Consider the following 17,832-nt stretch of genomic DNA (forward strand, 5'->3'; position numbering starts at 1 on the left):
CTTCTATCATAATCTGTATGTCATACTATCCGCCTCGCTCACCCACCAGAGACACTCTTATCAATCATCTCATTACTACCTCAGAGCTAGGTACCCATGTGCCAAGTTAGTATTATGCGGGGATTATAATGAAATTGACACCACTGATATCCAGTACCAGCTGTCACTATCACAAGTTGTGAACTTCCCCACACACGGTCAAAATACCCTTGACCTAATCTTAACCGACTTAGCGAACCAGTACCAACCACCTCAACCAATGCCTCCTATCGGGTGTAGCACACACTTATCAGTGCTCTGGTCCCCAGCTGCCACTCCCACTCAAGTACAGAGACACTACATCAAGATCTACAGGCCGATTACTGACTCTGCAGTGCGTCTCTTCGGGCAGTGGATAGTTCACCATCCCTGGACTGAAGTACTTAGTGTGGATGACGTGGACACCAAATGGATAAATTATACCAACACCACCACGGAAGTTCACCACCACTTCTTAAAATGCATCTCCATATGCCCTGGTTTATTCACTGATCAGTTGTCTATGTGCAAAAGTAGGCAAATCGAGCCATCATGTATCAATTAATTCTAAAATAGAAATAAGAAATGTTATAAGACAATGGTTTAGTAGTACTGTGTAAGGTGTTTTTGTACTATATGTTGACCATCCATGGTTCAGAAAATTTCTTGGTCTGGTACCAGTCAGGTTACGAGGGTGCCAGATAAGGGAGGTACAATCTGTACTATACTGTACTGCTAAATTCAATGTACAGTTTTCAAAATAAGTATTGCTAGATTTTCTTTCACTACAATTTGAAACATTTCACAAAATGCTCTGATATGATCCATAGTGCATCATCATAAGCTGGTATGTCTGCTCATCATATCAGCAACAGCTAGAGATGGGAATAGGATTGGGGTAGGGAGTCATGCTTGTATGCAATACAAGTTACAGTAGAACCTTGATAAATCAGACCAATTGGGGCAAACCCCAGTCCAAAAAACGCAAAAGTCCAAAAAAAGAGAATACAGTGGTCCCTCGGTTAACGAACTCAATTTGTTCCAGAAGGTTGTTCGTTAACCGAAACCATTGTTTCAATGGGATATTGGGTAATTGGTTCCAGCTCACAGAAAAGTATATACAAAGTAAAGCCAAAAATGCATAAAGTCAGAAACATTCCTAAAATTCCCCCAAATTAAATGAAATAGAGACCAGCTGACCCCCAAACTCCACTTTTTCCAACACAGTACCTATGTTCTACTAAAAATAACATCTTAATTTTATGATGGTACATGCACACAATTAATACTTAAGAGAAATACAGTCGCCAAGTTAATGTCCATTCAAATAATGGACTCGACTCCCTCCCCCTCTTCTCACATTACACTCGCTGGCTCTTCCCTCTTGAGAAATTTTGGGGGGAAAACCAGGTATAGTAATAAATTATACTTCACCCGCGTAAAGGGGTACACCCACCGCGGAATGTGAGCATCCTGGGATCTGGCAGGGCACCGCGTAAACGTGGAAACGCGGAATGCGGGACCACGTAAAGTGAGGGTTGCGCGCGCACGCACGCACGCACGCAAGCACGCACACACACACACACACACACACACAGAGTATTATCCCGCTTTACACGGTTTCACTTTCCGTGATTTCTCATTTACGCGGTACCTTGCCAGAACCGGACTTTCACTTTCCGCGGTACATCTACTCATATACGCGTGAAGTATAATTTATTTTTTTTTATTTAGCTCATAAAATTCATACAAATTACCCGGCCAGAATATAATTTACATTGCTGGAATTCTTACAATATGATGATCATTTTGAATATAAACATCATGGATTTTGCATTAGATATACAAATTTTAGATCTAATGTAATAATTTGGTTTACACAAAGCAAATATTTTATCCTTTGTGCAGAATATATGAAGTTTCCATTCAAAATATTCCCTGACCTGCAAGGAATCCAGAAATGTCAATTATACTATCCTAACTATAGTCTGAGTTATTATTTATTACTAAAAATGTAAATATACTATTTTCTCCCAAAGCTTCTCTGGTAGGGAGGGAAGGTGGGGGGTGGGGGGAGGGTTGGGACCAACCGACCCAGCTGGCGTGAGTGTGAGGAGGGGGGGAGGCAAGGTGGGGTACTTTGATTGACAGATAGTGTCGTGAAGAATATTTTTTTTTTTTTTATTAACTGAAGATATTTGTTTTAGCTCATAAAATTCATACAAATTACCCGGCCAGAATATAATTTACATTGCTGGAATTCTTTTGAATATAAACATCATAGATTTTGCATTAGACATACAAATTTTAGATCTACTTTAAGTATTTTGTTTACTCTGAGTAAATATGTTATCTTTTGTGCAAAATATATGACATTTATATTCAAAATATTCCTGGTCTTACAAGGAATCCAGCAATGTCAATTATATTATCCTAACTTTAGTTTGAGGGATTATTTATTACTATACCTTAAAATCTAGTGGTTTTCCCCCAAACATATTTCAGAGAAGGAAGAGCCAGGAGTGTGAGAAGAGGGGGAGGGGGTTGAGTCCATTATTTGAAGGGACATTAACTTGGCGACTGTATTTCTCTATTTCTCTAAAGTATTAATTGTGTGAATGTACCATCATAAAATTAAGATGTTATTTTTACTAGAACATAGGTATTGTGTCGGAAAAAGTGGAGTTTGGGGGTCAGCTGGTCTCTATTTCATTTAATCCCATATGTTATGTTGTTCACTTTACGCGTTTCTCGCTTTACGCGGGCCTCCGTGGGTTCAATTGACCGCGTAAAGTGAGGGTTCACTGTATAAGATAAAAACTTAAAGCCTACTGAAAACCCCCAAACCTTTGATGGGAAGGTAGGGGGTAGGGAGGGAGGGAGGGAGGGAGGGAGGGATCGAGCATGGGAAGAGGGGGGAGCGGGAGGTGAGGTGTACTTTGATAGTTAGGGGGAAGGTCTGGTGAAGTATTTAATTTATTTATTTATGTCATTTAGTTGAGTTTTTGTTTTTTGCTCATAAAATTGTATAGAAATGACTGGGCAGAATATAATTTACATTGCTGGAATTCTTATAAAATGGTGATTAATTTGAATATAAACATGCTATAATTTGCATTAGACATACAAATTTTAGATCTAAATTAAGAATTTTATTACAAAGAGCAAAAATTTTATCTCTTGAGCAAAATATATGACGTTTATATTCAAATTATTCGCTGTCTTGCAAGAATTCCGGCAATGCAAATTATATTCTTTTCACTTTAGTCTGAGATATTATATAAGATAAAAACTTAAATCCTACTGAAAACACCAAACCTTTGTTGGGAAGGTAGGGGGTAGGGAGGGAGGGAGGGGTGACAGTGACATGTTTGACAGTTGGCACCTGAGGTGTGAAGTATTTAATTGTTTATTTAATGTCCTTTAGATAGAGTTTTTGTTTTTTGCTTATAAAATTTAATAGAAGTGACCGGGGAGAATATAATTTACATTGCTGGAATTCTTATAAGATAGTGATTAATTTGAAGGTAAACATGCCATAGTTTGCACAAGACAAAATTTTAGTAATCATTTTGTACATTATTCTGATTACATGTACAGTTCAGCTTTGCCCTTAGGACAGTGTATGCATGTAAATAAGTTTCAATAAATGAATAAAGTTATATATATCAAGCCAAAAATAATAGTTGAAAAACTTTATGTAGAAAGAGCTTGGATGGCTAAATTTTAGAATGATCAATAATTTTAATACTGCATAAAAAATGCACAAATATTAAAGAGCACAATTTTCTTGATATTTACTCCAATGGAAACGAATGTAAACATAGAAGAGATTATACTGAATTAGCCGAGTACCTCCTCAGCTTATCAGCTGATGTTCAAAACAAAACGTGACTTTCGTAAGGATTTGGTTAATCAATTTTTTTTTCGTTAACCGAATTGAAGATTCTAATGGAAGGTAATTCATTAACCGAGGCGTTCGATAACCGAGAGACCACTGTAATTGTGGCGGGGGTGGGGGGGGGTGGATAACACTGCTTATCTGAACTGTTTAAAGAAAATCAGTTGTTGTTATGTTATTACTGTACTTCAACAACTAAGGTCTTTAAGTGTATAACAAGGTTATTAAATAAATATTACATCAACAAGCAAAAAAAAAATATGAAACGACTCTCTGGGTTGAAAATCAGACATATAAGTCTGGTTTTCAACGACTGTTGTCACCGAGATGAATGTTATTTCCTGTAAAATGTTATATGAAAAAAACCAGAGAATTTATCTTATGAATAAAGAGAAAACTGTATACTACAGTAAACCCTCCAGTTTGGCGACTAGTTAGTGCCGAAAAAACCTCGCCAAACCCAGAATCGCCAAATCAGAGGGCTTAATCCAATAGTAAAAAGCCAAATTAGTACCGAGGGGTCACCCAAAGTCTCAATTTTGTCCTATTTTACCCACATATAACATAAATTTTAGTGCTGAAAGAGAATGAGTAATTAGTTAATCAACATAAGCATAAAAAATTCTTTAAAATTGAAGTGGAAGAGATGCTTAATGTACACTAAGCTGGTATAGGAGTACTTTTTAATTTTCCTCCCAACTCGATAATCACGAGAATTTTTCGTCTCTGTTTTTACCCCATCATTTGAACCGCCCGGGCACTCGGACTGTCTTTCACCACCACTATCATCCCCTTGAATACCCCCAGGTACTATTGAGGCCATTATTCCTCGCAAGAACACCACGCCAAGTGAGAGGGCGTAAAAAAAGAGGGACACAAAGGCCAAGGTCACTCAAACAAGCAGTGGGAATGTGGATTGACACGGTCAGAATGGCTGCCTGAACAGCTGACTAGCATTGTGTGCTCGGTAAATACTCACCAGTAGTATTAAGCGAGATTTATCTTGCACTTATTATTCTCCAATTATTAGTTATGATTGCATTTAAATTTAAACTCTCGCCAAAGGTGAGGGTTTGGTCGCCATAATGGAGGGCAGGGTACTTTGAATTTTGACCGGCAACTTCGAATTCGCCAAACAGAAAGTCGCCACACTGGAGGGTTTACTGTACTGTAGAGTACTATAGAGATAAAAATAAGAACAAATAAGTGTAGGAGTAAATTGTATGTGGAAGACGAATGATTATCTGGAAGCAGCTGGCAGAAGGGAGGGGGGTTGCATGGGTGGGTGGGTGGCTCCCTCCCCTTAACTCCCACAAGATTCCTTCAACACTTCTTTATGCAATTCCACCACAATTCTCATATAATTTAGGACTTTTGGTGCCCGGTTGATAAAATATTATCCTAAAATAATCGGCTTTCCTAACAAAAGAATCCCACACTGAAAACCATGAATCATTTGTTTACAAAGAGCAAACAGCTGATCGGCTTACCACAATGTCTGTCTTCAACACTAAGTAAATTAGTACTGTACAGTTGTGTATTTATCATCACTTAATAAATACTATTGCAGTGTATTTATCACCACTTAATAAATACTTTTGTAGTGTATTCATCACCACTTAATAAATACTATTGTAGTTTATTTATCATCAATAAATAATAATGTAGTGTACAGTATTATGCATCTGCATATACAGTCATCCCTTGGTTATAGCGCACCTGGTTATCGCGATTTTCGTTATCACGCCTCCATCAAAATCTGCACACCTGCTGTTATAGCCCATTTTTAAAGCAGAGAATTTTGTTATCACGCAGTTGCCTCCAGGTGTATTGTTACCCCCTTGCTTCACCTACATCTATTGAGGATAAAATCTTTCACCTACAAATTGACAATAACACATTTGCTGGATGAAAATGGATGGAGGTAACAAAACTTGAAAGCGGTTGTACAAACACAAGCACTCACACATGCCACTCATACTGACTGACTTTACACTCACTTACTTGACAAGTTTTACCAACCACAAAGACAGTTGAAGCTTTCAACATCACTCACAATGGTTCTTGAATGTTTCAACTGTAATCAGACATATCTAAGTTGCCTCAACAACTGCAACCCCAGTTGCAATTTCAAATTCTGCGTCAATACTAAGGAATAACGAAGACTCAGGTGCACTCTAAGATTGAGAAAAAACGGAGGACTCAGGCATCCTGAAGCGATGAGAAAACGGACTCCTCAGACGGGGGACTCAACCAAAGAAAGAAAGCTACACGTTTTGTGGACTACAGTATTGAGCGTACCCTTTTAATCACTTTGTAATAAACCTGCCATGCCTATGTGTGTTTCTGACACTTACCATAACATTATCTATATCTTTAGTGGGTCTAAATGGTCGTAAAATGGGAAAATTGGGGTTGGGACTTGGGTGCCTAGAACCAATTAGAATAAATCCCATAGGTTCTGTACTTTCGTTATCACCTTTTTCGTTATCACGCACTCGGCGTGGTCCCAATTAGGCGTGCTAACCAAGGGATGACTGTACCCTGGTTTATTCATTAATCATTTGTCTAAGTGTACAAGTAGCCAAACTGAGTAATCATATAACACTCAAAGGTACTAAATAAAATTTTTAAGAAGGTATCTTCATATCAAACACTATACAGTGTGTTATACTGTAGTGACCTCTATTGTAAGCTGGTCTGAAAGCTCTCACAAACGCATCTTGAGTAAATTACAAATTACATATTACAAATTCCATACATTATTGTATTTTTTTTCTATTACTGAATATATTATATTAATCATGATGAACCATAAACCATGTACAGTTGTAACCCACTTAACGCGGTCAATAAAACCCAGAGGGTACCGTGTTAAGTGAAAACCGCGTTAAGTCAACAACAGAACATATGGGATTAATTCCAATAGAAACCGGCCCGACCCCCAAACTCCACTTTTTGAAGACACATAACTATGTTGTAGTAAAATAACATCTTAATTTTATGATGGTACATGCACACAATTAATACTTAAGAGAAATAGAGAAATACAGTCGCCAAGTTAATGTCCATTCAAATAATGGACTCAACTCCCTCCCCCTCTTCTCACACTACACTGCTGGCTCTTCCCTCTCTGAGAAATTTTTGGGGAAAACCACTAAATTTTAATAAATAATACCTCAAACTAAAGTTAGGATAATACAATTGACATTGCTGGATTCCTTGTAAGACCAGGAATATTTTGAATATAAATGTCATATATTTTGCACAAAAGATAACATATTTACTCAGAGAAAACATTTTATCTAAAATTTGTATGTCTAATGCAAAATATATGATGTTTATATTCAAAATGATCATCAAATTATAAGAATTCCAGCAATGTAAATTATATTCTGACCGGGTAATTTGTATGAATTTTATGAGCTAAAACAAATATCTTCAGTTAATAAAAAAAAAAAATATTCTTCACGACACTATCTGTCAATCAAAGTACCCCACCTTGCCTCCCCCCCTCTTCCAACCGCGCGGTCAGTCCCAACCCTCCCCCCCACCCCCCACCAATCCTCCCTTCAAGAGATGTTGGGTGAAAAAAATAAATTTTAACATTTTGTATTAAATAATACCTCAGATTAAAGTTAGGATAATATAATTGACATTGCTGGATTCCTTGTAAGACCAGGAATATTTTGAATATAAATGTCATATATTTTGCACAAAAGATAACATATTTACTCAGAGAAAACATTTTATCTAAAATTTGTATGTCTAATGCAAAATATATGATGTTTATATTCAAAATGATCATCAAATTAGAAGAATTCCAGCAATGTAAATTATATTCTGACCGGGTAATTTGTATGAATTTTATGAGCTAAAACAAATATCTTCAGTGAATAAAAAAAAAATATTCTTCACCGGGTAACAGATGGTCGGTCGGTCCCTCCCTCCCCCCCACCCCCCACCAACCGTCCCAAGGAGATGTGTGGGAAAACCAGAATATTTAACTTTTTAGTAATAAATAATACCTCAAACTAAAGTTAGGATAATATAATTGACATTGCTGGATTCCTTGTAAGACCAGGAATATTTTGAATATAAATGTCATATATTTTGCACAAAAGATAACATATTTACTCAGAGAAAACATTTTATCTAAAATTTGTATGTCTAATGCAAAATATATGATGTTTATATTCAAAATAATCACCAAATTAGAAGAATTCCAGCAATGTAAATTATATTCTGGCCGGGTAATTTGTATGAATTTTATGAGCTAAAACAGGCAGTCAGGCAGGGTGGCGGGTGGGGCAAATCTAAAAATAGCGTCTCGAGCCGGTGGACACTCACACCGTATATGTGGAAAAAATCCTGAAAGTTCAGCTCTGGCGAGGCACCCATATGAAAAAACGCGTTAAGTGAAACCGCGTTAGGCGGGGTAATACTGTACTGCGCACATCATTGTCATTCCTAAAAACCCCATTTAATTCATATTACGCTATACAGTGGTCCCTCGGTTAACGAGCACAATCCGTTCCAGCAGGTTGCTCGTTAACCGAAAAACTCGTTAACCGAAACCATTGTTTCAATGGGTTTTTGGGTAATTGGTTCCAGCTCACCAAAAATTGCCTAAATTCAACAAAAAAGTAGAAAAGTACACTTACTTTGAGGTGTGTATGTAGAAGGCTCCTGTATAATGATGATGATGGGAATTAGAATGGGGGTGGAGGAGAAGGGAGAAGAGAAGGCATTGGGGTGGAAGAGAAGTCACCCCATGGTGCCATTTCACCCATAAAATTTTAGTTCTCTTGGTGTAATTCAAGATTATTTTCTTTAAATCAACACTGCACTGCATTACATATTGTCAATATGTAAAATAAATTTCAAAATGACCAATAATTTGCTTATAACCACAGAAAAAAGCGTTTAGTTGAAGAGTCTCAAGCAAGATGTTACCTCCACTGAAAAGACAGAGAGACTGGCGCCTGTTTGGTGTGTTGCCAGGATGGATGGCGCGCATAAAACTAGTTACCTTACCTTCAATTATGTTCAATAATTGTTAAAATTACTAAAAAATTTAATATTAAACTTTTAAAATTATTGAAGAGTATAAACATATTGATATTTACTAAAATAGTAAGGAATTTAAGCCCTAAAACCGATTACTGCATTGGCGGACTAATACTACAGCTGGTGGACCGCCAAATGCAAGCGAAAACATGTTGAGGTCGGCTCGTAAAAAACTCGTTAATCGAGGGATTGCTCGTTAACCAAAGTTAAGAATCTTATGGAAGGTAAATCGTTAACCGAAATCTCGTTAACCGAGGCGCTCGTTAACTGAGGGATCACTGTATAACATTTAAATCCACAGCGCTTGTAGAATCTAAGAAAACAGGAAACATTGATAAAGGATAACTCACCTATTCAATGTTACTAGACCATGTGTTGTATTGTACCCGGATTCAGTTATATAATATTAATTGTATGCATTCATAGCATTAAGGAGAACTCAGGGTATCCATAACATGATTGGGAAAGTCCAGTTGAGCCGGACTAGTGTACTGTAGGACTAAGTGTGGATCATGGTTTGAAGGCGGTGATGAGCAGCGGGGCAGTACCCTCCGTTCTACCGTCACCTCAGGTCAGTGTCCTATCGGGTTATATCCTGCCCTATAATTAAGGCTTATATAGAAGTTATTACAGTTTAAAGCTTTGCCTGATGTATAAGTGTAATAGTAATGTGTTAGGGTGTGTGATAACCGCACGTCAGGCATTATTTCTCAGTACCCTCCGTTCTACCGTCACCTCAGGTCCCATGCGGTCGGAGTGCCTTGCTGCGCGGCAGCCATTATCCCTGTGAGCGTCCCACCAGGTGGTGACTACTCCCAGCTATGCCAATCCACTGTGAACCTGTGGATCCCCAGCACACCACTCCAAATGAGTAGTAACAAATAAGGAGACCGTGAGAAACTCCGTGGTCGTCACTTGGAGAGACCTATAATACCAGGCGTAGAAATAGTACTGGTATGTCTCTTGGTGAAGCCCTCGTCTTTACCCACCGAGGACGGTGTGCGAACGAGGTGCCTGTTATGTATACCTAAAAATTACAAGGAGTCCCATACCTGCAGGTGTAGAGTGTAACAGGTGTGTTGAGACGGTGCTATACTCCATACAGGTGGAGCAGTCTGATGTGTTAAGGGGTAGTGTAAGAAGGAATGACCGAGGTAAGGAGGTCACAAATTGTTATGCAATAAGTATGTGGATGACATGCCTTTAATGTAAGACGTCTGGTGCCGAGCGGGGTAACCAACATTTTCGTTGTTCTTCTGAGGAAGGCCAATTCATTTGTATGTTTTTTACCAGTATGCTTTATAAGGAATAAATTAATTAAGACATGTTATGGTTTCACCCTTCTTTCCCCTTATCGATCTGGTCAATGAAAAACCTAACCCAATGCCTAATCCACTCTGCACGCTACCTAACGAGCTACATGCTGTCCAGAGGGGGTCTGGTGGCAGCGACCCTTAGAAATTAAGATTAGAGTTAAGTATTTCCCCTTAGAATTAGTGACCCCCAGTCTGGCAGTATAACCATAAATGGCCAATCATATGAGAATATAATACTGAATCAATAAATAAATAAACCTGACGAATGTGGCAACACCTAATCAGCCCCAGGATGCTTACATACTCAAGTGTCTTAGTTCTCAGTAGGCCTGAAGCAAATCTGATTAGACCACTGTACAGTACAGTATTCAATAAGTGTGGTTCATTTCATAAGATTTTTTACTAATCTTCCCCATTTCTTATTTTCTTTTTAAGTATTTTGGGTGACCAGAGTATCCAAGAGTCTGAAAAAAGCGAATTCCGATATCTTGAAGTCCGATTTATCAAGGTTTTACTGTTGCTTCACTCTTTCTCTTTTACAGGTACTTTAACGGGCAATATTCGGTGGATTTGGCATCCTGTGTACCGCGGCAAGGCCGTGGACTCGTAACACACGTCTTGCCCGCGGAGCCCACCGTTTCTCTGTAGTTGTCGGTCACACTAGAATAATCCGTTATAGTACATCCTTCTTTCCTCACACAACAAAACTGTGGAATGCTCTGCCTTCTACTGTGTTTCCATACTCATAAAATCTATCTCACTTTAAAAATCTGGCTTTGCGGTATCTTCAGAGTGTAGAATAATATAACCTTTTCCTTTTCTATTTTTAATTTATTTCTATTCTTATTTTTTTGCCCCCAAGGCCCCGTTGTGGGTCGTTCGATCTGTGCCCGGGTGGGCTAATTCCCGTAAAAAAAAAAAAATAAAAATAAAATCGATTTAACAAGAAATCCATTAATGTATGTATCGTTCTAAAACGTATACTGTATATTTTACCAATACATGCTCAAAGGTTGTGGATATAAAACTACCAACTGTTCAGAAACAGGTTGAGTAACATTGCTCAGAAAGTCTCAAATCACATTGACCCCTAGGCTGACGATACTTTTTGGGGGGATTGTACACCAATAAAAAGTTTTACTACCAACACATATTACTCGCTTGATGCTTCTCTCACTGTACATACTTTTTTTTCTTTTATCCTCTTCACCACTGATAGGCTTGTTGGCTGCTTGGGCGGTCCGCCACGTCGCTGTTACACACTGTTGGCAAGTACTGGGCACGCACTGGTTCCTGAATGTATCTGAACCTGCTCCAGTGTTGGTCAAGTTTAGTCTTAAAACAGCTCACACTCGGTGCCAACACAACACTCTCTGGAAGACTGTTTCAGGAGTTCACAATTCTCACTTTGCCAGCTCCAGATATAGACACTCAACTGAATAATGCCCTCCGAGATGTTTATTCACCTCAATTAGGTCACCCCTTGCCCATCTGTAGTATAAGTAGGCAGATGCAGGTGCTCTAATCTCTCTGGACAGCTGAGGTGCCGAAGTGCAGGCACCAGTCTGGTGGCCCTCCTTTGGATATTTTCAATCAACTGACAGTCCCTAGCAAATCTCGGAGACCCAACAGGGTGACAGTACTCAAGGCAGGGAAGCACCTCACTCTTGAAGATCGTTACGAGGGATGGCCCATCTAGATATTTGAACGACCTTCTTATAAGACCTAATAGTTTAGTTGCTGGATTTACCTTCTCACATTGGCCCAAAAATGTCAGATCATTGTCAACATACACACTCAGGTCCTTTTCACATTGTCTCTATTATTGCAGTTTCTTTGTCCCGACTCTCTTGGCACTCTAGGATGCATAACTACCATCGTAAAGCCTCGGGTCCAATATTTTTACTTGCATTTTTAATTTCAACTTTGCACAGTGGCAAATTGCCTTTGGGTTTGACTTGACCTCACTCGCAATCCATCTCTGGAACTCTTTTTCAGCCATTCTACCCACTGACTTTGCTTGGTACCTGGATCTGGCATACATCCTCCTGTCTTGCTCATCATTTGTCCTAATCTACGTCTCGAAATCCTGAGTTTTCTTCTTAATTTTGCTGATCGCCGCATGATTAATGTGCAGCGGTCTCCTTGTATTCCTGGGGAACTGGTTTTGGTCTTAGGTATATATTCATCAATCAACTGGTTCACTTTACTGGCTATGATACGCAGCGTAGTGTCTGTATTCTTATTTCTTATCGGGTCAGGTCAGAGGATACCCCTCATCTCCTCCCTCAAACCGTCATAATTACCCTTGTAATATTTGCACCTCGGCCTGGTTTTGTCACGAACCAAGTAATATTTAAATCTGAATGACAACGTTACGTGATGGCTAGTGCCAAAGGGGTTTAGGTGTTCCTGCTTGGCCACCATACCCTCCTCGTAGGCGTTCTTGCTTGGCCACCATACCCTCCTCGTTCGTTATGATGAGGTGCAGCAGTTTGAGTTTTTGCTCCCCTCTGTAATGAGTTGGATCTTTAACATGCTGAAACAGAAAATTGTCTCTCAGAGTGTCTACAAAAAGAGTAGTGGGGTTATTTACTTCATTTGGCATGGTTTCATTTCTCCAGTCGATGTTCATTTCTCCAGTCGATATTGCCATAGTTAAAATCCCCCCCACAAGGAGGGGGCTAGGATTGAGCCCCACTGCATTATCAATTAAGGCTCTTAAGTTCCTTTGGTTTAATAAATTACAGCTTGAGCATTTGTAAATACACCCAACAAAAGGTAAGTATCTCCCCTTTAATTTACTTTTACACCACTTTGATTCTTCAAACACACCCTCACCTGGCTGACTCTAAGGTCTTGCCTACCACAGATAACCACACCCCTTTTGCAAGTTGCTTTAGAAATGTTCGTAAATGAGTCTTAATGGTCTATATTGAACTCACATTCCTCCGTGTCGATTCTCCTGTTCTTGTACAACAGTTCTACAACTTAGGTTTATATAAGTGAACAACAAACACAACAATATAGTATACAGTGAACCCTCACTTTACGCGGTTAATTCAACCCACGGCGGCCCGCGTAAAGTGAGAAACGCGTAAAGTGAACAACATAACATATGGGATTAATTGAAATAGAGACCAGGCCGACCCCCAAACTCCACTTTTTCAGACACAATACCTACGTTGTAGTAAAAATAACTTCTTAATTTTATGATGGTATGCACACACAATTAATAATTAAGAGAAATATCAATAATATTAGGTTTTTGAACACTTACATTAGTAGAAAAGATGGCTGGGCACACGGGGATGGAGGTTGGTTCCGAGGCAGAGGGCAGATTATTGGCCCTCACCTGTATCACTTGTATCAATTGTATCACTATCCACCACAGAGGCTTGCAGGGCCTCTTTGTCAAACCCCTCAAAGTCCATATAAGTCCATATCCTCACTATCACTGACTTGGGCCGGCTGTGGTGGGTGGCGGGTGAAGAACTCGGTAATGTTTTGATGACTGGGCGACCTTGTGCGCACCCTGCTCGCGCCGCTTATACAACATGGCGGATGGCGGGAGAGATGGCGGGAGGTTTGGATTAAAAAATGGTGCGGCTCGCCAGCCACTCTCCGTGTAAAGGGGTACACGCACCGCGGAATGTGAGCATTCCGGTTTCGGCAGGGTACCGCGTAAACGAGGAAACGCGGAATGTGGGACCGCGTAAAGCGAGGGTTGACTGTATCTTAAAATACTGCATAAAACAAATTACCAAAATATTGCATTACCTGTATGTGACCTGACATGCAAAGTCAGTGATGTCAGATGATTAAACTGTTTGCCACAGATTTCACAGGTAAACTTTTTAAGGCCGGTGTGAGTGTTCATGTGGTTGTATAGATTACCACGGGTCTTGAAGGCTGTGTGGCACACCTCACATGGATATGGTCTGCAAAAAATAAAAAAAATTTAAAGATACAGTAAATAATTATAGATAAAAAATACTGCAATGCCATTTGGCAATTATTTCATAGGACATGAGATGAGAACAGCTGAGAGTTCCCCCACACTGTCCCCCATTGCCTGCTCTGTAGGTTAACTGCTAAGCATGTAAGAAATACTTACAATATTACCTCTTATGTTTTTTACCTCTTTATATATATTTTTTTTGGCACAATCTGTATGAATAATTGTGCATGCATATAACATAGTAAAAGAAAATGAAGAACATTGCCAATATGTACCCAAAATTACGGGTTGAACAACAACATAGCTCACAGCTCAGCCTCACGTGCTCCAACTGTTACTGGGTGGGGAGTCAGCAACTCGGCTACGCAATTACACACCATTTCTATGCATATTATTCCTTGTTTCAGATATTATTTATCGTTATCCCTCTTTACATCTTAACACTGAATTCTTGGCAGATTGTAACCTGGTAGAGTTATGTACAGTACTGCACAAAACAGATCATATACAAAAACAGTAGTGAGTGAGGGAAAAAGCTTGTACAATGGCAGCAGACTATGAACAAAGCTAGTGCTTCAGGAGATAGGCTAAAAGAAGCATCAGCCAATCACAGGGATCCTCTGCAATCACATGACAGTTGTAGCCAATCACAGTGCACAAGCCTACGGCCTAAGTTCCCCATGCAGCTAGCCCACCCACTCACTCAGAACGCATTAGAGCATGATGCAATCATTCAGAAATTTGTTCAAATGCCCAGAACAAAAATATTTTTATTGGGATGAGTATGAAGCAATCTTTTAAAATAACTCCGCTCATCTGACAGTAACTTCATAATTAAAGATGATGAAGGCCTCCTTCAGCACTGGAAAGAGCACTACCATTCATTGCTGACCCACCTCAGCTATCCTCCATCCCTGGATGAAGTAGCTACTGCCATCAAACAGATGAAAAATAACAAACCCTCAGGGCCTGATGGAATCCCAGCCGAGGTGTATAAAGCAGGAGGACCTCTGCTTGCCAGCTGTCTCCACTCTCTCCTGGAGAATATATGGGAAAAGAAGGAAATCCCCCAAGCTCTAAAGATGCCTCCATTGTTAATATTTGTAAGAACAAGGGAGACGGTCAGACTGTGGCAACTACCGTGGGGTCTCACTGCTCTCCGTAGCTGGCAAGATTATCAACCGAGTCCTCCTAAACAGACTCCTTCCTGAGGCGGAAAACTTCCCCCCAGAATCTCAATGTGATTTTAGACCATTATGTGGCACCAATGACATGATCTTTGCTGCCCGGCAGATACAGGAAAAATGCAGAGAACAGCATCGTGACCTGTACATGGCTTTCATTGACCAAACCAAGGCCTTCGACTCGGTCAACAGGGTAGCCCTCTGGTGGAACCTCAGCTGTTTTGGCTGCCCACCAAAATTCATCACCACTGTGAGTCAACTTCATGATAGTATGAATGGCAGTGTCCTGCACAACGGCAAGGGTGTGTACTGGCACCAACTCTCTTTACCATTTTCTTGGCTGCCTTCCTTACTCTCACCAGTGCCAATTAAGCCGGCAGGGTGGACATCCAGTACCGCGTGAAGAGGGGTCTTTTCAACATAAGACGACTCCAGGCAAGAACAAAGGTGTCGGCAGCTTCCATTACTGAACTTCAGTATGCAGACGACCTCACCCTTGTTGCTCACACTGAAAGACAAAAGATGTGTCATGAAATTTGGTGAAAACAGATGCCGAAAGGCTAAAACTTTTGGTGCGCTCTGCCTTGTGGTACGGCTCTCATAATGTTTCACGGGTTATATTTAATCTTCGGGCAAAACTGCAACACGACTTCTGATTGTACATACGCATACGTCTTGAGTTGAATGTAAATAAAACTCAGATTTTCTTTCAACCTGCCCCTGGTTCAGACACAACCACCACCATCCATCCAGCTTAACGGTACTACCCTCTCTAATGTTACCCACTTTCGGTGTCTCAGCACCCACCTGTCAACCACTGCAGACATTGATGAAGTGATTCAGCATCGGATCAGATGTGCATTTCAAGCCTTTTACAGACTTTGAAACCATGTCTTCAGCTATGGGGAGCTGAAATTATCTACAAAGCTGTACGTATAGTGAGCAGGGGTCCTCCCCACCCTGCTATATAGCAGTAAGACATGGGTCACATACAGGATGCACCATAAGGCACTTGAAAGCCTTCACCAACAAAATCTACGTTCCATCCTCTCGAGTTCGCTGGGAAGACAAGAGAACAAATGCCAGTATTCTTGCTGACACCAACTGTAGGAGCATCAAGGCTACCATTATCCATGAACAACTACGCTGGACTGGCCATGTTACCTGCATGAACGACAGTAGACAGCCAAAGCAGCTACTTTACAGTCACCTAACGAATAGTAAACGTAATGCAAGCAGGCAATTGAAAAGAAATAAGGATGGTCTTAAGAAAACTGAAAAAGTGCCAAATCCACCCCCTCACCTAGGAGTCGATTACACCACAGCGTAATGATTGGAGGAGCACCACACGAGAAGGTGTCAATACTTTCGAGTTAACCCGACTGCAAACCGAGGCAGACAAGCGCCAACGCCGGAAAAACACTGCCACCGCCCCTCCCGCACTAGACGCAGCCCTCCACATGTGCAACGAATGTGGACAACCCTGTGGGTCCAGTATCGCCCTCTTTAGTCACCTCATGACTCACCAATTCCGAGTGACAGCAAAGTAGTAGTAGTAGTGTGCGCTTGCCAAGCACACTTTAGGATTTGAAGAAGTTGATGAAGAGTTTGTTCAGGAGTCAGGTGGTGAGGTGACATGTCAAGACAGTTACACAGCACACACATTAACAGCACTACTAAACCATTGTCTTATAACATTTTACATTATAATTTATATTTTAAAATTAATTGATATATGATGGCTCGACTGAGCTACATTTGTATTTAGACAACTGAACAATAAATAAATCAGGGCATATGGAGACACATTATACACTAATGATATCAAGAAGCATAGAAACTGCAACCACAATATCTGAGCAACCTCATAAATTATCACACCCTGTACGCAAATGTACTAAGTTAATTACTAAAATTATTATGTATGGTGCAAAATATGGGATGTTTATGCTCAAATTAATTGCTACCATACAAGAATTCCAGCAAAGCAAGTTATATTCTCATAAGTCAAGTCAGTGCCATTTCATAAGCAAAAAAATTAAACCCCCTGCCTTTCATAATCCTTGAGTTAGTGTTAATCTCCCCTCCTGGAAGTCGACACCCCCACTTCTCCCCCTCCTCCCAGCCAGCAGGGGAGGAGCAGACGGATTGATAATAATTAATGGGATGAATTTTGTTTTAGGCTTACAGTTTTCTCTTATAAAATGTCACAGACTTGACTTGCATTGCTGGAGTCATTGAGAGATGACAATTAATTTAAATAAAAATTTTTCATAATTTGCTCAAGAGATAAAAATTTTAGTCCTTTAGCACAGTATATTTAGTACAAAATGAGTACAGTAATATGCTGCTCAAAATTATGGCTTTATCACAGGGAAAACT

At 39.9% G+C, this 17,832-nt stretch overlaps 1 protein-coding gene across 1 annotated transcript in view; it reads right to left on the reverse strand.

Moving 5' to 3' along the window:
• The window catches only part of LOC121854500 (obscurin-like), a 193,651-nt gene that overhangs the window by 43,995 nt on the left and 131,824 nt on the right, over nt 1–17,832 (reverse strand). The window contains exon 23 of the mRNA XM_042349181.1: nt 14,086–14,246. Within this exon, the coding sequence (XP_042205115.1) occupies nt 14,086–14,246 (161 nt within the window). The remainder of the gene's footprint in view (nt 1–14,085; nt 14,247–17,832) is intronic.

The sequence above is a fragment of the Homarus americanus genome, unplaced genomic scaffold (assembly GCF_018991925.1).
Source record: "Homarus americanus isolate GMGI-L3 unplaced genomic scaffold, GMGI_Hamer_2.0 scaffold51354, whole genome shotgun sequence".
Taxonomy (NCBI): Eukaryota; Metazoa; Arthropoda; class Malacostraca; order Decapoda; family Nephropidae; genus Homarus; species Homarus americanus.